The sequence below is a fragment of the Salarias fasciatus genome, chromosome 1 (assembly GCF_902148845.1).
Source record: "Salarias fasciatus chromosome 1, fSalaFa1.1, whole genome shotgun sequence".
Lineage (NCBI taxonomy): Eukaryota > Metazoa > Chordata > Actinopteri > Blenniiformes > Blenniidae > Salarias > Salarias fasciatus.
The window spans coordinates 26,303,843-26,329,074 of NC_043745.1; the positions used below are offsets into that span (position 1 = coordinate 26,303,843).

General features: G+C 41.8%; 1 protein-coding gene across 2 annotated transcripts in view; it reads right to left on the bottom strand.

Moving 5' to 3' along the window:
* Positions 1 to 1,836: 1,836 nt before the first annotated feature.
* Positions 1,837 to 25,232, bottom strand: part of LOC115393706 (LIM domain only protein 7-like) — a 29,722-nt gene continuing 6,326 nt past the window's right edge. For both annotated transcript variants that reach the window (XM_030098818.1, XM_030098826.1), the window contains exons 6-30: positions 25,144 to 25,174; positions 22,403 to 22,516; positions 21,743 to 21,908; positions 21,021 to 21,177; positions 16,919 to 16,978; positions 16,084 to 16,237; positions 14,922 to 15,070; positions 14,622 to 14,805; positions 13,783 to 14,400; positions 11,950 to 12,219; positions 10,916 to 11,030; positions 10,099 to 10,260; positions 9,833 to 9,987; positions 9,654 to 9,708; positions 9,487 to 9,546; positions 8,141 to 8,166; positions 7,908 to 8,015; positions 7,743 to 7,826; positions 7,288 to 7,472; positions 7,091 to 7,135; positions 6,798 to 6,850; positions 5,582 to 5,753; positions 5,280 to 5,465; positions 3,473 to 3,575; positions 1,837 to 2,436 (exon numbers count right to left, since the gene is read on the bottom strand). In XM_030098818.1, the coding sequence (XP_029954678.1) occupies positions 2,401 to 2,436; positions 3,473 to 3,575; positions 5,280 to 5,465; positions 5,582 to 5,753; positions 6,798 to 6,850; positions 7,091 to 7,135; positions 7,288 to 7,472; positions 7,743 to 7,826; positions 7,908 to 8,015; positions 8,141 to 8,166; positions 9,487 to 9,546; positions 9,654 to 9,708; positions 9,833 to 9,987; positions 10,099 to 10,260; positions 10,916 to 11,030; positions 11,950 to 12,219; positions 13,783 to 14,400; positions 14,622 to 14,805; positions 14,922 to 15,070; positions 16,084 to 16,237; positions 16,919 to 16,978; positions 21,021 to 21,177; positions 21,743 to 21,908; positions 22,403 to 22,516; positions 25,144 to 25,174 (3,448 nt within the window). In that variant the 3' untranslated portion in view covers positions 1,837 to 2,400. The remainder of the gene's footprint in view (positions 2,437 to 3,472; positions 3,576 to 5,279; positions 5,466 to 5,581; positions 5,754 to 6,797; positions 6,851 to 7,090; positions 7,136 to 7,287; positions 7,473 to 7,742; positions 7,827 to 7,907; positions 8,016 to 8,140; positions 8,167 to 9,486; positions 9,547 to 9,653; positions 9,709 to 9,832; positions 9,988 to 10,098; positions 10,261 to 10,915; positions 11,031 to 11,949; positions 12,220 to 13,782; positions 14,401 to 14,621; positions 14,806 to 14,921; positions 15,071 to 16,083; positions 16,238 to 16,918; positions 16,979 to 21,020; positions 21,178 to 21,742; positions 21,909 to 22,402; positions 22,517 to 25,143; positions 25,175 to 25,232) is intronic.

Below are 25,232 nucleotides of genomic sequence, written 5' to 3' on the forward strand. Positions count from 1 at the left end.
ACATTTTCCTTCCTCATTCAATTTGAGAGGTGGCTTGTCAAAAAATATCTGATAACTGCCAGCAGTGGTGCACAACTTCCTCAAATGTGTGAAAGAAAGAGAGAGAGAGAGAGAGAGAGAGAGAGAGAGAAAGAGGAAAAACAAAAAAGGTGCACCGCTGCTGTGTTTACCCACATCATGACTGCATGAATGCAAAGTAGTGTGCTCATCACTCAGAGAAAGGTCACATATGGTGAATATCTCACTGTTCATATTTGTACTAGTAAGACAAATTTTAAAGCCAGGGTGAAAGTCAGAGCACAGAGTCCTCTTAAATTTGGATGGCAAAGCCTGAAAGCCACCATTTTAGAGCATGGCACTTCCCCTTTGAAAGACCTGCAGACGGTCAAATTTCTCTTCCCATTTTGTCACTGTAACCTTGCTTCACCATTTCCCTGCATGTCGGTTATGAGAACACTGCCTCTCAGCCCAGCACATCCGAGAGAACTTTCAACTGTGATTCAGAAAGCATAAAAACAAGGTTTCAGGAAAATGAGTGAGGAAAAAAAAAAGAAGGAAAAAAAAAACCCACACTCATGCTGACCATTCAAAGCTACAATGAAAGCTTTCGCTATTTAAAGGAGGGACTCTTACAGTCTGTTGCAATATTGCTTCAGTCTTTCCAAATAGAGACATTTGTACATTAGCAATCTTCGGCCAAAAATGGATTTTCGAGTACCTGCTCTGGATTGTGTTGTGGATATAGAAATGCCAGAGAAGAATGACCTGCCCCAGATACACTATCACTGTACGATAAAACTCTTCCTGTTTATTAGTTCAGTAGCCAGAAACCTAATCATAATGAAAACATGAACAGTCATTTTGAATTTCAACAAAAACAAACAAAAATGCATAAAAGTTGAGAACAAACTACCAGAAATAAGTTGATATGAATGAAAAATTCAAACCTCTTCACTCCTAAATTCTGTATTTATGAATCTTTCAAAAATTCAGATATAACCAACTACGTAAAATAAAGATACATTCCTCCTTCATGAGCCGATTTTTCAACGCGATCCAAACAAACTCAAATGTCCTTTCTACAGGTTTTCCTGTTTTCTACTTAAAACCATTTAACTTTGAGCTCATGTTCAAACCCTTGTCACTAAAATACATTGAAGCTTTTTTATTAAACTGTAAAGCAACCTCTGCCATCAGAAACTGAAATATTTACATTTCATGCAATTTTAAATTCAATTAGATCTATTTGTATAATTTCAATTTATGCAACATTTAAAAGGAGCCTTTGTGCGTTCTCAGTCTTACATATTAACCTTCTTGTTTTCTTTTTAAAGGATGCCCTTTGTTGTTGTTCACCACTCAAAACCTCCACACAGTAACAAATTGGTGAATCAAATGAAGCATCAAATGAACTTGGTGCGTCAGACAGAAAAATGTGCAACATCTTATTATGAAACTCAAGGCTGGCAGATCTCTGGTTTCCATTTAACTTCTGTTGATTTCCATCAGTTTGAGTCTTTTGCCAGGCTGCTTATTCTCAGTTAACTACTAAAAGCCGTAGTTGTTGATTCTTCGTACATGTGAAAAGTCAGAAATCTACATTTTGCAAAAATGACTACTTTTCAATAAATTTAAAAATAAATGTCTCAATTCAAAAATGTGATTCGTATTGAATCCTAAAATAAGAAATCCACTGAAACTACAGTCCATGACCTCCCATCATTCAGGCAAAAATCAAACAATGATCCACAGCTGAATTCAGTTTGCTCCACCATGAGACCAATGACGCCACCATGTGGTAAACAAACGAAATACAAATCAAACTGTAATGTTCAGTGCACTTTATTTACAAAAAGAAGAAGAAGAAGAAAAAAAAAAGAGACATTTCAGTTAAGATGCCATTTCTCCTGTGGTTAAGAGATGCATTTGACATACCAGTGAATTCCCCCATAGTGCACTTGGTGAGGTTAAATGGACAGAAAGTGCTTCAGTTAATAATAAAATGTGCTCCATACCAGGGTTAACAGCTTCTCAAAGACAGATCTCCACTGCACTGATGGGCATCAGAGCTTTAAGAGGACACATGAATAGGACAGACAGCAACGCCAACTTTAAAATGAAAGCATGAAACAAACAACTCAGAGTTACTTTAATTCATACAACAAATCTATGTGCTCCTGGATATAACTTAGCAGGAAAAAGGACGATACAAACTAGGTGCCATCTATCTGAGAAAAACAGATGTTGAGAATCTGATGGATCTGCTGATCGTCAAGATTTCATCGCATATTCTTTTTCAGCAATAACACTGAAATACGTGGTGGATCGGATTTGTGGAAGACATTTCCACAGTCACTTCCTGCGTTACTGATGGTGGTAGTGATTCGTTGTATTCAATCTTCAATCGTGCTGCTCAAATGCAGAGGGCACCAGAGGCTGTAAGGGAAAACAATGCAGAGAATTTTTATCTGATAAATAGATAGACCTGAATCCTAGAAAGATGTCATCAATAGCTTTGACTTTACCTGAAGGGAAAAGAAAGTTTAATAGGAAAGCCATTTTAATAGGAAATAGGAACCAACCCCAGAAACATCTCACATCGAGATACATTAGTTTTTCTCCATTGATTTGGCTCATTTCTTGAAACAGAAATTACATTCTCAAAACAACATGGGCAAATCTCCAAACCACCCTGTAACTGCTCACAACAGAACGGTGTTTCTCATTCATTTCATGACATTGTAAAGGTCTTAGTCCATGTCTCAATGTCTCACAACGTTGAATCAAAACTTGAAGGTTCTTCTTGCTGTAAAATGCTTTTCTTCTTTTTCTGATACAATACGTATTCTGTTAGCTACACAACCCGAAGGAGGAAAGAAAAAAACTATCACAGGAACTATTGTGAATGAAGGACTGGGCTCAGACAGAAAGGTAGATGAGGAATATTCCAGTGGTCCTCCGCCCTTAATGACAACATTTAAACATATTTACTGTTGGAGCTCACATGATGCCAAAAGGATGAAGCATTTTGGGCGCATTGACCATTTGTTTGAGAAAGAATGTAGTTTTGCCACCTGAGTGAACTGTTCTGGCAGAGATCTGAGCTTTGACAGGTGAACCGTGTGGTTTTGCTGAACCGTCCAGGCGGTTTTTGACAAGAGAACCAAGAGCGTTGAGAACGTCAGGTCTGTTTAGAGAAATGAGCCAAAGCTGTTGAGAATTATCTTTGCATTTTAGTGGCACTGACTATTTGTATGGGCATCAAATGTAGGTTTGAAACATGAGTGAGCAGTTTTGAGAGAGAGATGAGATTTTGCATGTGAACTATGATGTTGCGCTGAACTGTAAGACCGTTTTGCCAAATGACCTTAGAGTTTTGAAAATGTATTTTCCGTTTCAAGAAATGAGCCAAACCAATGGAGAAAAACTGTAACACAGGTGAGGTCAGTGTTTCACAAAGACTAATACTCACACTTGAGTTGGAAGTAGCAGGGATCACAATAGGGCTTCCCGTTTGTGACTCGAACCTGGACTCGGCTCTCTGTTCCTCCGAGACGTCGATGGCAGCCCCCGCACTGCGAGGACGACGCAGAAGTGAGAAAGGGACGATTTAAAAAGACACTCAGCTGACGTGTAATGTGGGCCTTTTGTGTCTAAGCTGTTCTGCCCGACAGTCTGCCACCGAAGCACAGACCGGCCAGGCCTTGTTCTTTCCTCTGCGTGGAAACACATACCACATATAGGTATTATAACGTGGACGATATTTCTGTCTAACCTATATAGAGGGCAGAAACGGAGGCAGTTTTACACACACGGGCGCTAATGAGCCAAGTCCAGGTTTTTCTGGGCATCCTCTGCCTGAGACATTCTGACAATAAACTGCTAAACAGAAAGGAATCATGGACTTGCAGCTACACTGTAACCAGTCCTGTAAACTAGAGAATGATAAAGATGAGCCTAGTGAAGTTTCACCACCAGTAGTCTAAAAGCTCTAGAAACTAGAAAGCAGTGACTGGCAATGAGAGAAGCATAAAGAAAGTGCCGAACAGCTCCTGCTAGCAGATGCAAACCTAAAGCTATGTTACGAAATTCCAAACTACAGAGAGACTCCTTGGTTAAGGTGTGATCACATTTTTGATCTAAAAAAAAAAGCTTCATCACACAAACCCCCAGAAAGCAGCTGCTCTGGGGATATGACTGGTTACTTTTTATGTCTGCTTCAATTCAGCGCTGGTGAACAAATATTAAGACAAGGCGACAGAGACTTTGGTGCCGCTCACTCTACAATATTGTTTCACTGCTAAAGGACACCATGGACACTATTTGAACAAAGCAATGTAAATACAGCAAGACTGTTTTGTTTAGTGTGTGAACAGTCTTTTGCACAGACTCGGAAACTCAAGCTGTTATTTTTTCATCTGCATTCTTTACTGCTATAATTTTCCCCTGAGTGACGCACTGTGTTCAGTGTTGATGTCGAATTTGAGGGGAATTTTTTTTTTTTTTTTTAAAGCAAGATGCCTTTGCTGCATTAAGCGGTTCTGGAGCCCGAGTTTTAAAGGACAAGCTGCAAAAACAGTCTATGGCGGTTCCAGTAAAAGACTGCTGTGCTATGGGGGAATGCAGCAGATTCCATTTGTTTTCTGTTCAATTGTTTAGATCTGCAACCATTTTTCATCTGTTCACAGGAGCAGAACTTTTACTGACAAAAGAATATGTTCATGATTTATTTCCAATTTCCAAAGTGCTTTATTGCGTTTTGTTTGAAACTTGGTCAACAGTTATTCTTCTGTAATTAGCGAAGGCATTTTTATAATATTCTAAGGTTGATAACTGATCAAGTTTATTGATCAACCAACTGAGGGAAGTCTACCTGTAAATAAAAGGAAAGCTGGGCCCGTACATTGTAAAAAATGAACACAATGATTTGAAAGCAAACGGTGCAAAACAGTGCTTTTGAAATGCGTTTTAGGAAAGTGAGCGCCCCTCGTGAGCCTGAATAACTCGCGTTAAAATTAACGGTGGCTCATGTGACCACACCTTCACCCGGTCAGGACCTCTCACCTGGAAACAGGCGAGGTGGAAGCACAGACTAAGGGCCTGTACGACCATTGCTGCCCCACTACCCAGGACACGCTCACACACACAGCAAGTCCTCCTGCCATAGAGCATCCTGGGGCAGCACATGTTGACACTGTGAGGCTGCATTTCATCGCAAAAAAAAAAACAAAACACATGCACAAGCGAGACCGGGTTTGAGATTCACACGAATTATGTACCTGCCATGGTGAGAGGTCTCCGTGGATGTATTTCTCTGAGTTAGTATTGCTCCAGTGCTGTAGCGGGAATAGGAGTTCCTACTTGGAGCGCAGTAACCAGCGGCAGCCGAGTGTGGGCGAGAGAAGCTGAAGGCAGCGAAGTTTGGGGAGCGGCGCAGAGCATCCAGGTTATCCAGAGACTCATACCTGATGATGAGATGCAACAGGAAAGAAAACCACAGGAGGAGGAGGAATAACCGTAAAACTGATGAACGGCTTGCTAAAGTGTAGTAAGTCCAAAAAGTAGAGCGACAGAGAGCCACCTCTTCATGGGAACGCCGGCGTAGACGGGCTCCTTGTAGAAGCTGCTGCTGCGCTGACGTATCCAGCTGCTGTCGGTCAACAGCTGAGTCCTTTTCTTCATCTCCTCCAAGATTTGTTGCCTATCTTGCTCAGCCCGAGAGATTTGCTGCCCTTTATTTTTCCTTTGATCACCTAGAAAAATGAGAGCTCCTGAGTTAGCCGGTGCAAAGCGAGTATAACACATTCAGGCTTTCTTTGAGATACGGCTGTAACAAAGCTGGTTATGGGATTTCTTCGGTAACTAGGGCTTTAAATTTCATAGTGTGCGACGGGGCAGAGCTGCTAATTAACATGCAACATTCCTCAGGGTCATTACTGTGTTGCTTAAGATATGAGAATAAAAAGTGATGCCGGGTGCCAGCAACAGCCCATCATTATATTCACCAAGGTGAAATGTGAACGATAAGATCAACACTTGTAATGTCAGACTGAGGATATACATATATCTCAGTTCAGATTTGTTAAAGAGAATCTTTGCTTTTCTCTCTGCCAATAAATAAATCATCAAGGACATATGGATGTGTATGAGAGTCTGAGGAGGTCAGTCCGACACCATTAGAAAGATGAAATGAACTTTTCACTTGCGGCTCGTGTAGCAGTCTACTCACGTCATGAGCTGAACTGACATAACCGGTGTCAAGCAAAGGAAACACTGTTGGGGGAATTTTTGTTCGTAATGACAAAGCTTTGGGCCTTTAATCAAATATGTATTCAGTCTGTTTAATCTATGTGAGCCCCCGCAAACACCGGTAGTCTGCTGGCAAAAGCAAAGTCAATGAAGTTCCCAAATCTTCATAGAACGACTCAAGGGCGCTGGCAGTGTGGTAGATGCACAACGCAACAAATGGTTTCATCCGATCCCTCAAGAGGTCAGTCGATTTTAATCTCGAGCCTGCTCTTCATCTGCATGAGTTCTCTATGCACAATAAATAGATTATCTGGACAGTTTTACCAAACTGGTGGTTGCACAGCACAGTGGAAACACTGGTTCCACTGTGGACAGGCTGTGAGCCCACCACAGGGTGTTGGAGATGTCTATCTCCAACGTCTACTGGTCTGCAGCAGGTTGTGTTTTTCCAGCAGAGAACGGCCTGGTTCTCATGACTCATTGCTATCCCACTCATCTGTTTGTCACATACCTTTCAGTCCTGGCAGGTCAAAAACAGGAAAACTAACCTCTTGTCTGCTTGTGGGCATCAGCCAGCACTGAAGTAGAAAAAGATTTTGCCCTGTAAGAGAAAGATGGCACTCAAAGCATTATTTTTCAATCCAAGTTAGGTTTTCGGGTGTTTTGCAGCCTCAGATTCACAGCAAGCCTTGAGAGTTCTTTATAAAAAAAAAATCTACACTTAACGCCTGCCAGAGAAAATCAATCACCATTATTCCTTATAAATTATTAGGAGAAATGTTCTGTGGGCTGAAATTACACTGAGAGTTTGTAAATAGGAAGTGGCTGAGGCGGATCTGACCTGTGGGCAGGGGACAGCTGAGTGAACCCACAGGAGGCGTCGGCCCTGAGGAGCAGTGCCAGAAGCAATGAGGCCCAGCAAAAAGCAACAGGAGGCGCCGCAGCAGCAACGAGAGAAAGTTGTTCATGAGATTTCTCAGATTAGACTGTGAATACCTCGCAGATTCATGTAGATTAGATGATTCAGGACATACGTACCAGCCATTCTGGGTATCGCTGTCACTCTGCAGCACTTGCGCAGTGCTTGGGGAATCTCCTCTTGTTCCTTTGAGCTGCTCTCTGTCAGCGCTCTGCTTTTCTCTGGTTTTCATTGACTGTCCGTTCATACAGAGCTGGGAACCGACGTGTCTCCCGTCATCGGTGGTTGTCTCAAAAGCGCTTGGCTGGAAAGTACGGCAAACATGGAAAGAAAAGATTTTTTGCACTATTTGTAAGGCTTCCACTCAGATTTTTACAACTATTTATTCATCACAAAAATGTGTGTGTGTTTTTTTTTAAAGGAACTGTTGTCTAAACAGTACTGTTTTCTCAGCATGAAGTGGAATTTGTTAAGCAGAGGCTTATTTATCAGTTAAAACTGGACAGACCAGAAACATCTGTGAGAAATATTTATGACTAAACAGTTAACTCTAAAAATAGGGGAAACACATTACCCCCGACTTCGGGATATCCACTGCTTCCTGTTGGGCTCTCTGCCACTCTGCCTCCAGCCTCTCCTGATCCCGCTGGTATTGCTCCTACAAATAAATAGAAAAGCAGTTTGCAGCCACTGGTTTGCTGCACTGAAATTCACCAGTATTTCAGGGAAACATCTTCACCTGCAGGAGGCGCTCCTGTTCTTCTTGCCACTTCTCCTGCCGCCTGCGATCCTCCTCTCTGTCCCACGACCAGCCAGACGAGGAGGGGCTGAGGGACGGCACCTGGAGCTGGAAATGCACAAACTGTCACCCCAAAAACTTGATATTGGTGAAGCGCACAACGTCTTTCAACACGCGCAACGTCTGCGTGGCGATGCCGAGACATCTCTGGATCGAGACTGGTGGTGACTTACATCAGATATTGCAGATTCTGAGCCTCCTGTGGGAGAGAATCATCAGTCAGGGAACAAAGAAGACCACATAACTACTGAGAACGATTAAGCTGTGGCTAATGAATATGACTCACACCACGAAAGACTGGGGACATGTTGAAAGACTGGGAGTTAACAGTATTGTTATAACACTCTGAATGGATGATCTATTTTTGTATCATGTACTACATTTTTGGTTTTTTGAGTGTCTCAGTGTCATATCACGCTAGATAAAAAAAAAATTTGAAAGACAAAACACTTCATGTTTTATCCCAATGACCCTGACAAAGTTCATGTACTACCCACAAACGAAGTGTTTTCTTTGAGGAGCCTTTCAATCTCCAACAATCACTGAGGACGAATTTCAAGCATATAATCGTGCTGCACAAAATGGAATTTAACTGGATTAAACGCCGAGTCACAACTATCACAGATTATCACGAGCAGCCAGCTGGGCCTGACCAAAGATCAGGTTCAGCAAGTCTGTTTGTCAAACTGTTCTCTCAATGTATCCCCAGCCTCCTGGTGCCGCACAGCAAACACTCCAAAAGAAACTGCCGAGAATCAAGCACGCACCCGCAAACAAAAAGAAGTATCTGTGCATTGTATGACAAACACAAATCTGCTTTGTTTGCTTGCTCATGATGCTCCACAACAAACAGCGCGGTTTCAAACTCGAGCATCTAGCATGCTGCTCAAAATAAACAAAAGCTGTACACAGCGCAAACATTTACCGCACAAGTACACCCATGAGCTGAATCCTGCCGAGCCTGAAGAGAGAAGCCATTGTGACACACACATCAGGCTCATTAACAACCACAAAGGAATGTCTTACAAACCAGTGACTGTTATTGAAAAGCTACTAATCAAACTTTGATCCTTATGGCTTGTAAACATATAGAAGAGTGAACGTGAAAACGATTGTACACATGGTAATATGTTTGGCCTCTAAACTGATCATTATTATGAACAAGATCAGGACTGAACTCTGCGGTTGCAAAGCTGCGCCAAGCATTGCACAAAGAAAAGCCTCACTTATAGAAACAATCAGTGGATTCTAATGGAGAAGCTGTAAAATAATCATCTTCAGGAGAATTATGTAAGTGGATGTACGTGAGGTTAATCGGTGAATCAAAAACTGCCTGGAGGTGCGGATGTGAGCTGTCTGACAGATTAGAAGCCAGTCCTCTGTGGTCTGCTGTAGTATACTGTAACACTAAGTTGTATGAAGTTGTATGGAAGATTGGTGAATGAACACTGAATTAAGCGAAGCGCCAGCAACGACCAAAACCGCTACATAAGCAGTCAAGTTCAGACTAGTATTTTACCTTTCTCTTCAAAAAACTCTGCCCTCCGCTTTTGATTTTTCTGAGTGATACTAATAAACTCTACACGAAAAAAAAATGAATGGATAAGCTGTCAAATTGCATAAATACATGTTACAACCAAGCAGTCTTTTTCAATAGTGCAGCTATTATAGACCGCCTGTTATTACCTTTACTTCTGGCTGTCCCGGCGTTGTCAGAAAGCACTCCACTCATGACCCCACCCTGTATTACCCAAGGCAAAGGGAAGAACACACAATTTAAGCTGCACTAGTCAGGAAGAAAGAAAAAGGGTTTTGAGCTATTATTTTTTTTAAATGAAGCGATGACTGGCTGAAAGTTCACTCGCCTCGTCTGTTGGTGTGTTGCTTTTAGACACTTCAGCAAGCGCTGCCTCACAGCGATCGGGGCGTCCGATCGAAACGGGGGCAGCTGCAGTCAGTTTGAGCGCCATCAGGCTCTGGCCCGGCTGGCTGTGATGATTCTCCTCGCAGGCGCTCCAATCTAGTTCAAAACACCAAGCCACAAAAACCAGACTCACTGTGAACCAACCAAAACTCCAGGTCAACACACCACAGATGATTTAAGGCGATGTTATCACACTCGTTATCATACCCTTGTAGCCATAGCGTCTAACATCCATGGTCAGCTCGCCAGTTCGCAACACAGACGCCATTTTATCCGTCCACTGGCTGTGGCTCATGTGTGCCACCGGAACGCCATCGACAGCCACGATCTCATCGTTCACACACAGCCGGCAGAGCTCCGCGGGACTGCCTGAGGGAGGAGCGCAGAATGAAGAGAGATGACAGCGAGGACGACATAAACAGGTAGCAGCTTCAGGAGGTATTTGCTTAACAATCCACAGCAGGATGCTGCTCCAAATTGAAAAGTGGGCCAGTAAGCCAAAACTACATAGCATGGAGTAAGTGACACCTCGCTCACTCATGAATAATTAATTGATTACTTTTAAATCACTGGCTACATTTTTACAATTTAGAGAAACCCATGTTGTGGGGAAAAAAAAGTGGACAATAATCTTATTACTTATTTTTGCATTCATGTTTAGAATTATTCCAGTCAGAATTCAAAAGCCTTATTTCCATATTCTCTTCTTTCGCTGCATAAAAATGACTTCAGTAGTACAACCCTCACGCTCTGCAACATTTTTTTCCCCATCAACAAAGCCACCCACCATCATTATTTCACACCTCTTTAGTCTATGACTTGAAATGTGGCTGTCAAGAGTATTTATTTTCCGTGCAGTCTGTTTTGCTTTTCAAACAGGAAATTCTCTCAAAATACAATCGCAATGTTTCTTTTCATCACAGAGTCAATGTTCAAGCTTAAAGCCATTTCACCTGAAATATCCTGCCTTTAGATTTAAACTAAAACCTGGATGATCTATAGTGAATTTTTGCAGAAATCTTACCAGGTGTGATGGATTTGACTCTTGCCCCTGAGGCGTCCCAGTGAGTCTGAAAACCGAAGTCTGGAGTGCTGTTGGGCTTGAGAGTGAGGCTGACTCTCGTGTCACTGTGATCCACCTGAAACGCACACACACACACGGGTAAAGTTGACACCCGGTGATCCAATGTCTTGTGCTTCCTGGTGGAAATTAGACACTTTAGGCTCGAGCTGCACACATGCAGTACAGGGTACACTGAATTACCAGTTCAGTTTCGGCTGATGCCGAGTCACATTAAGGTTTTCACCGTTAGCCTGTGATCACATTGCTGTATTTTAAGGCGTTATCAACCTTTCTAGACCAGACATTCATTAAAATAAGGTGGTTGTTATTAACAAGACGATAATGACCAGTCAACAGGAAGATATTTTAAAGTTGCACAGGCATGTTTACCCCAGGTTTTGGAATTTATACTTTTTTTAAGGGCCTGACCTTCCAGTGAGACATTCTCATTGTTGAAATAATTGGATTAATTAGATTTGAGAAAGGTGTAAATAATGCTCTAACAGAAATTGTTTTACTCAGTTGTCTCCAAATCCAACAACAAAACTTTCTGGCTTGTTCAAGTGTTTCAAAAATCTAATTTTTCTGAGGACCCCTAAGCCACGGTGTCCAAAAGAACAAATACACTGAAAGTAGCTCACCTACGTAGACGACAATTGTGGATCTCTTCAACCCAATCATTTTTCTTGCTATGACAAGCTAAAACTGTCTTCAGTACAAAATGTGACTATTTCATAGTGTAACTGTCTTCACATGATCAACTGACTACTTAACCGATTCATTACAAATGATGGAAACCATTTTCACGGAAGCCATTTCTTTTTACATTACAAGTTTTAAGAGTTGAACATAATCACCACTTCAAAGCTCATAGCATCTCAGACAGGGCAGTATATGAACTCAACTATGTTTTATTTTATATATTTTGTGATGGATTGTGTCAGGATGTACGAGAGTTTCAACCGTCAACGCATTGAAAGAAAGATTCTGCATGCCTTTTCAGGATCGGCGCTTCCATTCGACGGAGAAGACGACCAGCTTTTGTTGCGGTGGTGCTGCAGGTTTGAATAGGGCTGGGGCAGCAGGTGGGGTTGAGCAGGCTGAACGGAGGCCTGGGTGGAGAGACTGGCACCGCTCCCCTGCCGAACAGAGGACTGCTGGTTTCTAATAAGGTGGACAGTTGCAGTTTGTCTCTTGAGTGTTGAATTAGTGGAAGAGGAATCTTCTTTTTCAGCGTTTAGCAGCAGGCCCTGATTATCCTCCACCTGCACATGAACAAAAACACACGGTGTTTAGAGGGACAGTAAAAATAAATCTGGTTGCACATTACACCTCGCAGCACTGATGCAGGGCAGCTGGGTGCCGACCGCCGATAACTAGCAGACCTGTGCGATAATGGAAATGTGCAATCTTGTACTGGGTTCAAAATGTTCACACTGGTACAGCGAGAATTCTATTATTAATGAGGGCGACCATGAAAAGAGTAACACAAGCTTACCCATAGAGTACACACATGATAAGGACACACACACAGACACGCACTCTAAATTCTCTCATTACACCAACTAGAGCCAAATCAGCTCCCTTAACAAGTCCTTGTGCACCATGCCTAAGACTAAACTGCCATTCAGCGAGACGTGAAACAGTCCTGATGGTGTGAAATAAAATCAGCAGGTAAAAAGGTTCTTCTTTGAAGCTCAAAATCTTTTGGAATAAAAAAACGAACATTTTTAGACCTCGCTGTAGAGGCGCGGACCTGCCGACTGTTTATCACCGTCCTGCCATTTATCCCCATCAGTGTAGTCAAAAGAGCCTCGAGAGCACCGCGATTTCAAAATTGGATTTGAAACGGGATCTGAAACTTGAATGAAAGCAGAACGTGCTTTAGCTGGTTGAAAAGCAGGTGCTCTATATTTTTTTTTTATTTCCCTGACAGAAGCAGAGGAGGTAGGTAGTAGGTACAACATGCGGTTTGCCACACTGTTTGCTCTTACTACTTCAGCATGATGACCATGAAAACAGTCTCAAGTTTAAGAAATCAAAAGCATGAGTGAGCAATTAACACTGAATTTGTATCATCAGATTTTAATTAAGTTTATGAAACGCTACAATATACACACACGCATCTAAAAAATTTACTGTGAAATTTTGAAGTCATCATAATAAGATTTTTTTTAGGTTAATATCACCCTTGGAAACTACATAAGATGCATTCTTCTGAAAGTAGAACAGGACGCAGCCCTTTTAGTTATCAGGCTTCTTCTATTTTTCGATAAAGCTTACAGTTACAGGTGGTTGAGGTTACTGTAGACCACTTTAAAATCACGCTTCTCTATGTTTACACTGTGAGGAGACCTTTTCATTGCACTCTGCGTCTCTTTTCTCACACTCCATGAATTCACATCACACCATCACATGTCACAAATCTGTATCTTTCCCATAATCTGTGCTCGGTTCTCTCGCTCTGTATTTTCTTGCAGGATCTGACAGTGGAACTGGAAGTTCATGATCTGTGACTCCTGCCCCCATCAACTAGGCAGTGAGTGGATTAGCTTGCTGTCTGATGCCTATCATTTCTTCCTTCCTTCTCCTATAAAAAGAAAGCCGTCTCTTCCCAGTCTGTTTCTACAGAGGCCTTTTTTTTTTCCCCCTTACGTGAAGAGTTTTGCCTCCTCACACTTGTTCATGTAGTATTGCAGGGGTCCTCTCACTGCCATTTAGTTACCGTTTCTGTATCGATAAAACTGAAGTTTTTAAATTGTGAAATGCTGTGTAAATGGTTTTACTTTCATTCTGAAAACAATCCGGAGAGCCACCGATGGACTCACACTGCACAGTGCTGGTAGTGCAGACATCTTGGACTGCTTGGTCACAAAGGGTCTCGCCGTGAATGCGGAGGAGAGACGGGACGAGCTGTCGGAGCGACGGTAACCGCGGGGAAGGCTGGCTGAGCCCGAAAACGAACAAGCTCTGTTCATGTACTTGTAGACGCTTGCAGCTTGCTGGGCTTTATTCTTCACTGCTGCTGGATCAAAGCATGAAATCTTGCCTTCTTCTTGGGACCGTGAGTGATTCTGATGAGATAAGTCCTCCAGAGCATTAACATTGGGACACACATCACGAGCTTCCACTTTTAAATCTCTGCACACCGACTGCCTCTCAGGACTTGACAGCAGTATGGTAGAATTCCTGTAAGCGGTTGTTTTTGTGGTCTCATTTGGTTTTAAGCTCGTCACAAAAGTGGAGATTTGGCTGACGAAAACATTGCTTGGCTTGGACTGGGGAGCGGCGGGGCCGTCCTGGGCTGTGACTTGGTCCTGAGAGCTGAAACGGCAGTCCAGAGAAGGAGTTGTAATTCTGGCTCCATCTGAAGCCAAAGAAGCGAAGTGGGTCTCCTCTCCCAGGGTGCTCCCATCAGAGGCAGGCACGGCTCCGAGTGTTGATCCCTGAAAGGAAATAGGTCAACGCCAGCAGCCAATTTGTGAAGCATCATGTAACATTGTAAAACAACATTTTTTCCCCCCACCTTGCACTTGTACCTGAAAAAGCTTTTAAGTTATCATTCATGTGGCCATTTTGACCCCAATTACCACAAAGTAGAAAAAAAAGCAATCATTACGGTCAGGGCGATAAAAAAAAAAATGAGGACTCATAACTGCAAACTCACCCAAGTGTGGGCTGAGTTAGGGTGACTAAGTGGAGCCGAGGGGCTGAAGGGTGCCTCGGTGGCGTAGCTGCGGGTCAGCAGAGCGCGAGTGTGTGGCCGCAGATCAGAACTCAAGGATTTCGATGGAGGGGAGGTAGAGTGAGGCTGAGAGGCAGCGTTATGCTTCCGTGGTGACGGCTGGTCTCTGGAGACGAAACAGAGGCGGAAATCATGGGGGGCGTGGGAGCTCAAAGTATTAACGAAGATCTGTAGCTTCATTCACATTTCAGGTGAATACGAGCAAACAACTTGACAGTGTACCTCTTCATCAATCCACGTTGGGCTTCATTCTTCTCAAGGCTCGTCACAGCGCCGTTCGCCATCTGGTTAATGACGTGCTCCCTGTCCTGGGACGTCACACGAAGGTCACCCTTGGTGCTCCTGCGACGATTCTTCCACTTTGTAAAGTCCTGACAAAAAAAAAACAAAAAAACAAAAAAAAAAAACCCATTATTTCTAGAAATATAACTGCTAAAGACTCCGGTGCAGTTTTACCAACTAATTCAAGACACTTAATTTCCCTTTCCTTTGTGCTGCATAGCACAGCCGTTTCAGACCAAATGTTCATTCTTAACAAAAGAGTAATGAAGAAAAATCTTCAAGTGTGGCGTTAAACCCTGGCTTGAGAAGTTTTAGGTGAGTTCATCTTTCAATACACACGTCTGACTGACGTATCTTGAAGTTCTGCAAAAAGGCTGATGACAAGATGCCCACCATGTCTGTTGCTTCATTAGAAGAGGGCAACATCTAAAAAAGAGACGTCCTCCAGGCCCTTCGTGATGAAGCACTGATAAAACAGCCTATCAAGTCTTTCTTTTGCAAGTGTTGATACATTTCCAACCTCAGTGGCCTAAAGGAAGCCTAAAATATTCATTTTGCCATCTTCTGGAATCCCATTATTGTAGCTTTCATGGATCCACAAATAGCTAAATATAATCCATATGTGCCGTTTCAGCAGCCTCTCAGTTCAGCCTGTGTTTACGGAGACATTTTTTGCTTCCGTCTCTTCAAACTTCCTTTCACAGACTGCACATTGTTCTGATTGGTCAGCATCCAGGAAGTCTCTTTAATCATGGCAAAGTGCAGCATGGTGCACCTGCAGGTTGGCGGTTTCTTTTTTTTTTTTTTTCATCTTTTCATCTGGGGTAACCTCGTGTAAACCTGATTATTTGAGACCACAACTGAATCAACTATAACACTGAATGACAAAAAAATAAAATTGAATGACCCTTAAACAATCTTTAAACAATCTTAAAATTTAAAGTGAACTTGTACATTTTCTATAATAAATATGAATTTTACCAGCTAATAAAAATATCCTCTCAGACACAGCACAGAGAACTCAATAGCCCTCGAATAGACAGTAAATAGACCTTGTGAGAATGCTGTCAAACTTTTTTTTTTTTTTTCGGACATGACTTACATCCTGCCACTGCGCTTCGCTGTCCTTGGCAGCGCCGCACATCCTTTTGTTTTCTTGACTCCACTGTCTTGCCAGGCCAGAGTCACAAACTGGGCTTCCATCCGAGGCTGAACGCACAGGGTAAACCATCGGGATGTCGCCGAGGGATTTGCTCCTGGTTCACACAAGCAAGAAAAACGGAGGACGGATATACAGAGTAAATATCTAAACAACGCAGTAGATTAATATCGCGTGAAAATGACACTTGAGCACCACGGAGCAGAATAAGCACCGGCGGCGGCAGTACTGCAATACAGCGTGCACGAGCACACGAACACACCGCAGAGCCACATCGCAGGACGTCACAAACGCGACAGACAGCTCGGGCCGCAGTACCACCAGCTGCAACACGGCACATTCTGCACTCGCATAACAGAATCCTGAAGCAAGTGCAAGCAGGAGAGTCATGCAATGCAGCACTGTAACTGGCGACAGATGTTGCTGTCGGGATAACACAACAACCATCAGTTGAAACAAGTATGAGCACCGCTGTGGGCAACGGAGGATGTCAGACGTGACACCAAAATAACTAAGAGCAGCACTTAGCAGGTGGTATTTCAAAAGTGTGACATAATTTGAAAGGAAAGACCAAGACTGCGATTACATACAGTCTTGAACATTATCGTAAATCCTACCATCAAATTTGTTGATTAAAAATGCAGCAACGATGAGGTTTACTGTCATTTGCAACACTAAATTACACTGAAAGCAAACAAAAGCAGCGAAGAAGCAGATGCAGTTAGAGCTGTGGGGAATGTTTTTGCTCCAACGTCGTACTTGAAACTCCAGGACTTACCAAATCCAGCCAGGGTTGACCTGAAGCGGCCTCTCGGGCCTGACCTGGATTTGATATGCTCTACAGAACCAGAGAGACAGGCATGAACACCGACAAACGCCGCCGTGCACCTTCAGATAAAAATGCACGTGGTTTAGCAAAAGAAACCAGTTTAACAGAGGATGAAAACCCAACATGACCAAAGTCTGGAGGAGAAAACACATGTTGGGAATAGATAATGATATGATCACAGCAGTCGCTTTATTTAACAAGTACAACACTAAATGACAAACTTAGATCCCAGAACAAGAAATGTGTTTAAAAACATGTGCAACATGCAAATTACATCTGATAACTCAATGACAAAATGCTTCATTTTTCCCCACACCTGTTTAATTTATTTTTAAGGACAGGCAGCAAACTACAAAACACAGGTTGATACAAAAGGTGTTATGAACAACATGATTCTGTTATGGCTACAAAAGTCCAGCAGGACACGGCTCTTATTTAAACACTGCGGACAAATGAATCACTCAGCACGAAGATATTAAACCCTCCACTCATCGGCAGGATGAAAAGCTGTGAGAGGAAACGCAAACAAAACCTGCTGCTTAGGAAAATGTATAAAGCTATAAATGAGAAGCTTTTAACCAATAACTTAAAACAATGTAAGATACAAACTAGAATAGCACTTAAAGCCTGCGTCAATCCGACGTGCTGATTTTCACTTCAGCAGATGACGTTCAGCCAGAGACTGTTTTCTCAAAATGGTTCTGAAGCTCTACAGGTGCGGCCGGCGTGTTCTGCTCAGTCGTGTCCCATGAAAACTCTTCGGGGACAGCCAAAGCTTTACGACTAGAGTCAAACAGAGAATAAAAGATGCATTTAGTGACTGCAACATGATCAGAAGTAGGACAAAGTTAAACAACAAATGTATTAAATGAAAGGTGAACTGTGCTCAGCGGTTTTAGTTTCTTGCATATTATTCCTTGCTAATCCCCGGTGTTAAGCAAACAGGGATTTATTTTGCACGGTGCAGTTTAATTAAGATAGTTTTATATACTCCTTCACAACACTATAGCCAAAAGCTCTTCTGAATCCAGTTTATTGTGTCTTAGCAGTTTAGGTTTTACAAGAAATACATCTGGCATTTCAGATGTACAGATAGCAGTTAAGTCAAACTGAAGCCCAGAAGCTACTGAATACTTTGATTAGTTTTTAAAGAATGCATGCACAGAATATGGAATTAGGCAGTATATAAATTGCAGTTTCCACTGAGTTAGTTTTTAGTGCATTTGATGCAATGTTACTCCTGCTTTGCACGACACACCAGGTAAAACAAAACAAACCTTAGGTGAATCATTTTACGATACCAGGGTCGTGTCTGGGAGCCCAGGTAGATCCTCCGCACCCGAGTCTCCTCTTCAGGCGTCCATTGTTGTGGCAAGAAGCGGTCATAGCGAGTGTTGGTAGAGGTTTGACGATGGGTCTGTTGTACTCGTCGAAAATACAAATCATCCAGGATGGGATCTGGATCAGCATAATCCTCTTCCGAGTCTTCCTCACAGGGAGTTTGCTGGAAAAGCTCTTCGTCAGAGACGCGTTCGTCAGGAGACACAGTGAGGTACGGTTCAGGAGACAGAGGGGCGTCAACAGCGCTGCAGTAAAGAGCGGTACACCGTGTCTGTAGTGATGACCAGACACCTCTTTGGATAAATATCTCAATGTTCAAGCATTCACACTACTTAGTCATTCATATGTTTTTAGGTTAGTGTTAAACAAGGCTTCAAACTCTCAAAGGGTTGGGACGATGTGTAAAAAACTAAATTTATGGGGGCTCAAACCTATTCAACACTTGTGGGAGCAGTTTGGATGTGCCGTTTATATTCGAGTGTCCAAACAACCACGCCGGCAGACCTGCAGCAAATACCGGCTCAAGGATGGGCTACCGGCAACCGGCTAAACCCCTGCTGACGCAGTGAGTAGTCCGGCATTGTCGCGCTTAATAATGCAAGACCCAGCTCATTGAGGAGACGTCGTCTGGATGTGAGCATTTATTATTCTCCCACCTCTGTCTATTATTTTCAGCATTTATGAAGTTTTTCCAGCAGCTGAAACCTGAGGCTCCAATGCAACTTCGCAATATTCAGAGATGTAACCTTTTAAACTGCGCCAACAAGCTGGAGGAGTTCTGCCTCTCGTCCGTCTGCTTGTGCAGACACAATGGCCTGAGCAGCAATTTAGAACAATGTTCCTCAACATGAGATCGTAGAAACACTTTATATACTGTCTTTTTCACTGATTGAGACTTTGGCAACTGGCCAGCAATGAACCAATATAAAAGATGCTTTTTTTTTTAGAGTGGCAATCAACATAATTAAATCAGAACGTTTCACCAGCGTTCAACAACTAATTTGCAAATGCTGTTTATACTTACATTTTACATATCCTCCCAACCTTTTTTGAATGTGGGTTGTAAATCTCCGAGCAGGGGAGCTGTAGATAAGTTGGATGAGTAATGGAACAGTAAAGCAGAGCATGCAGCACAACATATCTTTCTGCCAAGGCCTCCAGTCCTCACACACAAGGAGCCTTTTATTTGTTTAAAATAACAGTTTCGGTGTGCCTTCTTAGAAACTTCAGACCCAAGGGTAAAGGCCTGCGTGTTGATGGATCATTTCAACAACAATTCTTCAGGACTCTGTTGCAAATCACCACAAACACCCAGTTTTATTGCAATGGCAAGTTAAATGGATAAACTGGGGGACAATAAGGAGACCCCGAATAGCTGAGAGATGGTCGTAATAACTCAGTGTAAATGTTATGATGGCGAGAAGTGTCTTAAACACCTGATTTTGACATCTCAACCACTCAAAAAGTAACACAAAGCAGAGATATTGAGCTTTGCGGCGATATACTAGTCACAAGGGGCAGCGCACTGTGCTCGTGCATTATGAGCATTCAATCAGTCACCCAGCTGAGAAAAAAAAAAAAAAAATACAGCTTGTCAATACAGTCAAAAGCAAGTAATATTGAATAACTGTCAGATATTAAAAGTGCTTCTCGAAAAAGAGCCAGAAGCACTCACTCACTGTTCATTTGACAATCACACAGCCATAAAATCAAAAATAAATTCAGTCATCCACTCAGGGTTAAGACATTTTTCATGCTTGTGGGGCAGTTCTGCAGTCGAAGATAAAAAGCTCACACTCGAGTCCACTTGCACTCATATTTCAGAGTTCAGAGCCAAAGACGATAGCAAAAAACAAATGCTGGACAGCTATTGAGGTCTACATCTCCCCGACAGCTCTCATGGAAATGCTGTGTGCGCGACTTAATGCAAATCAGGCCATGTTGGATCACTTTGGTATCATTTTTACTCGCCAACATCTCACCAACAGTCTACACGACGTATAAAGCTGTCAAAACAGCAGGAAGAATGCCTCCATCGTGCACATCAGTTACAATCATCTACAAGTTAATGGCGCATCAAAAGCCCATTAATTCCTGTTTGGTGCAGTTCAACTTCAGTCTGAGCTGAGAAAGGACCAAAAATCATTTGAATGCAGATCAAGTCCTTTTCGGTCCACTTATTTACATATACATCAAGATTAATACGGAAGCATTGAGGCACCCACAAAGTGATTAGAATCACAGCACGGTCAGTTTCTAAATCACACAAAAACCAGTTAAAACAAGCCTGGATTAGATCGGGAAAAAAATTAATAAAACAGGAACCAATTACCAAACCTCAGTAAAATCCAATTAGGGATATTTTTCTCAGTTTAGACTATTAAGTGTGTTTTTGTTTCCCCCCCATAAAAATTTAAAGCAATTGCATCGTTTTACATTGCAGGCAAGCGGCTGCTCGTGATAACTGTTCAATACTTTCAGGTTCACGCCACAAAAGATTGGGGCAGAGTATGAAGAAAAAAGTCATCCTCTAAATTACTATCAGAACTTTCACCAGTAACTCAACTTAAAAACATGTTTCCCCCAATTGGTCCAATTACACAAAGACAGATGAATGTTAAGCAGTGAAGGTAAACACCTAAACAGTTAGAGATCAATGTCAGTAAAGCCGAGTTAACTCAGGAAATGGCAGAAAAAGTATTCGGATTACCTGGAAAGTGGACTTGCGCAGGCGCTGCCCTTCCTCTCCTCCCGTGTCTGTTTCCTTTGGGGGAGCGGTGTTGGGATCTGGCCGTTGTTCTGATGGGCCGTTTGCTGCGTGCGCTCCATCTTGAACACCTGCTCAGCTTCCGCGTCACTTCCACAACCTGTGGGCAAAGGGTAGTTAGCCATGAAAATAGATTAAAAAAAAAAAAACTGCAACTCTAAATTTAAAGAGGGAATAAATAAAGAGGTTGATTGTCAAAGAGAAGCAAGAGGCCTTTCCTGGGTGACTGAGTCTTCACACAACTGATCTCTAAGGGAGCATCGGGCCAACTATTTCAGCCTCTCCCATCACACACACTATCACCAGAGTGTGGAACTTGTCAGTCTGTCACTGACGTCCGCTGAGGCAGCAACAGGCACGGTGACCAATGACACAATGTTCATCCAGCTAAAATAGAATAAGTGCAACAACGTGGCTGCATATGAAATCTGTTTACAAGCGACTCATAAAATCCGCAGGTGGGTGAATTACCATCGCTTCACCTAAAAACAGTTTGTCGAGTCAACACTGGGTTAATAACAGACGGAAAAAATTCAATTACAAAGCAAAAGCAAGATGCTGTTACAATAATTTATTGAAGTAATTTCATTAGCTGCTGTGCATACACTTTAAGCTTTCCATCAAAGCATCAGTATTGATTTAGACTGAATGGTACATAAACCTACCGTCACTGGTCGGGCGGAGCGTCCGAGAGACCGGAAACTCGGGGCTGGCCGTAGAGTTCTCTCTCTTATAGCTCACTCTCAAGTGTTGACACTCGTCTCTCTCTGCACACGGGCACTCTCTGTACCCGCCGTCTTTCACCGACATACTACAGCCATCCTCCAGAGCCTGCATTCACAAAGAGTTCTCTCTTACGGGCAGCCAAAGTATTTGGAAATGGAAAATTTGAATCCTAAAATATATTTGTAAAGGGCAGTTTAACATGCTCCCTTATCCGACACAAATATAAAATGTTGTGATCAAGCAAGAAAATCAACCAAAATAAACAAATGGCGCCTGCCAGAAAGATTCCCTAAACCGAGTTGTGTATTGAGGCAATGAACAGCACGAAGTGACGTCTTAGAGCCATTAGACTCATGTTGGAGAAGGGGCACTACAGTCTTTTTTTTTCTCCTGCTATTCTTCCTTTATATTTACCAAGTAAAATGCATTACATGGAAAAGAAATTATGCAAGTACTTCATAACAGCTCCTTTATTAATGTGTTTTCTATCATTGTGCTTTTTATAAAATGATGAGTTTGGAAGAAACATAGAAGTTGTGCAATAGGATTACTTACCCGTTAAAACAAACTACTGCTAAAAGTCGAGAAGAGCGCCTCACCTTTGACAAAGCCAACCCTAACAGCCCCTCAAAAGCTTTGAAATGAAGCTGCGGACCGGTGTAGAACGTGTCCAGATGAGCCTTGCGACCCAGCCAGTAGATTGTAATCAGCACCTGGGGAGAAGTTGGCAAAAATACAAATATACACAAATCACCCTGCAGAACAACTTCAGTCTCTTTTCTCCTTCAAATGGCAGGATGTGCCTCCTGTAAATGGATTCTACCTGTCAACTTACTTTAAATATATACTGTAGCAAAGGAAAAAAAAAATGTTCTGAGAGCGCCACGCATGAGAAACACAGGCGAGGTGGATTCACACAAGACAGCTTCCTGTGGTACGCGATATATCCGACAGAAACACGCTCGACAACCATTAGTGGAAATACTGAGGAAGAAATACGAGTCTTTACAACGTTGTTTTCAGAACGCCAGTGCTATGGACACAAATTTCTGATTTGTTCCGACTGAGGACAGACGTTTCTGACAGGCTTTCTACAGGCAGCCTGTGTTAAAGGGAGATCTGTAATATTGTACATGCATCAAAAGGTTCCTGTGAGCAAATTAAACCCCCACAGGGCATTTAACTGACTACTGATAATTCTGAGTGAATTAAAAATATAATTTTTTTGGGTGACTGACAAACAGTGGATTTGTTGTTTAATCAATGTGTGAAACATGAAGTTGCATACTTTATATAAATCTGCAAACAGATAGAATGTGTAGACCATTTCCATCTTAAATGTTGCACACAATTCTTTTTACCAAATGCAGACAAGTTTGGCTAAGTTATTGAGCAAGTGAGCTGAAATAAATGACAGGTTTGACACAACAGTAATTGGATAATCATACATATTTAAAAAAAATCTCCTTCCAGTATGAATTAATTTGTATAAAAAAAAAAAAAAAAAAAAAACTCAACAGAAGTTTCACTACAGTATTTGAACTCGATTTCGAAACTAATATTCACTGTATGAATAACTCAGTTTATCTGGTTGGAAAACTCTGCAATTCAATGGATGCAAATTGACCCTAATTGGTTAACTCAAAGAAAAAATGCTCCACCCAGTTCAATGAGAGAGTGCCCGAACAAACAGCCTCATTACCGGGCCCATGTTATCAGCTATTGTGTGATTCAAATGAGGCTTCCCAAATAACCACATAACCTCATAAGCATTGAAACATGTGAAATACCAGCAGTGCACAAAGGCGTGCACACATACGGGGCTGACATGTTTCACATTCATTACACACAAATGTGTTACAGGGGGGAAATGGACTGCAGATCCAGTTTAAAGCACATGTAGAAAACAGTTCATTAAAAACACTGACTAACTTGGGGGTCTGATCTCTCGGTAATTAAGTGACAAAACGAACAAAAACATGCATTAGAGACCAAATCTGAACGAGCCTTGATGTCACATTAAGTATCATGATTATGTAATCCAAGAGCCAAAACTATAAAACATTAACATGTGAACCAAAATAAAGATAAATATTTCAATAAACATCCAAATGTTAAATAATTTCACTGATATTTAGCAGCATACAGCTTCAGTGACGTTTTATGTAATGGACTGATGGTCATTTCTCATCCACACTGACATATTTGAGCATTGAATCAAATTAAATCTTAACTGCAACTGTGTATTTAAGCACTTCCCAAAGCTTTTTTCCAGTAGGATTTAGATAAAGATCCATAGCTAGCCACTTTAACAACAGTCCATCTTTTCTCCTTTGTGCAGCTCGCTGTGTGCTTTGGCTTGTTGCCCTGCTGAATGACCCGAGACCTTCTGTTCAAAGCTAGCTTTCTGACAATGAGCAGCACATTAAGCTCCTAAACGTCTCTATCATGTTCAGATTTCATCATTACAGAGATGCATTTAATGACCCACACAGAATGACAGAAACTGTTCTATAATAGGCACTGTGCGCATTTCCTTATGAGACTTGTTCCATCACTAACAAACACCAATACAGTAAACTATTGAGAGGTAAAACTAAAACTCTTCATCTCTTAAAGTCTATGAAAACTCCATATAAAGTGTGTTTGTTCTCCCCTTTTCAACAAATTTTGTGTTTGGTTGAACTTATATTCGATGACTAGTAAGGGATAGTTTAGGCAAAAAAGTGCTGCAGTGAAGAGGGGCTCTGATGAATTCAGCACTTGAGTTTTTCATGAAATATAAATGTCTCAGATAAAACTTTTACCGTTTTCAAAAAAAAAACCCCAAAACATTGTGCTTCTTTTCTCCTGGAAGTTGTGTTTTCCTTGAATATAACTAGTTCAAAAGTTTAGTTCATTTCATGTGCAGGGCAGGACTGAAGCATCGTGATAGGTCAACTTCAAGGTCCTGAGATACCACGCAAAGTGTCAAGTTTACATCTGCTATGACGGATAAAAGGCTCATAATAGTTCAATTTTTTTTTAATTAAGCATACATTCAAGTGTTATGATTTTTTTAAGTCCAAACTTTACACTTTTCTCATATAAGTTACCTGGAAGTTCCACAACAGTATTAAAAGTTTAATGACTGGAAAACATTTTCTCTGAACAAAAATGATAAAATACTGAACACACACCCACTAGCCATTTTGCATTAATGACAGCATTAGTAGGCCTTTTCCATGTGAAATGGAACCAGATGTACATAGATGCCTGACATTTTGTAAAGCTTTATGTGGCAGTGCAAAGTAAATAGAAAATATAAAGGCAGGTTATGAAGCGGATAAAGTACACTTACATTTTTAAGTCTTCTGCTGCTTTCATCGCGCCTAAAACAGCAGAAAAGATCAAGTTAAACATCTGAAAATGGAATAGTGAGGCACTTCT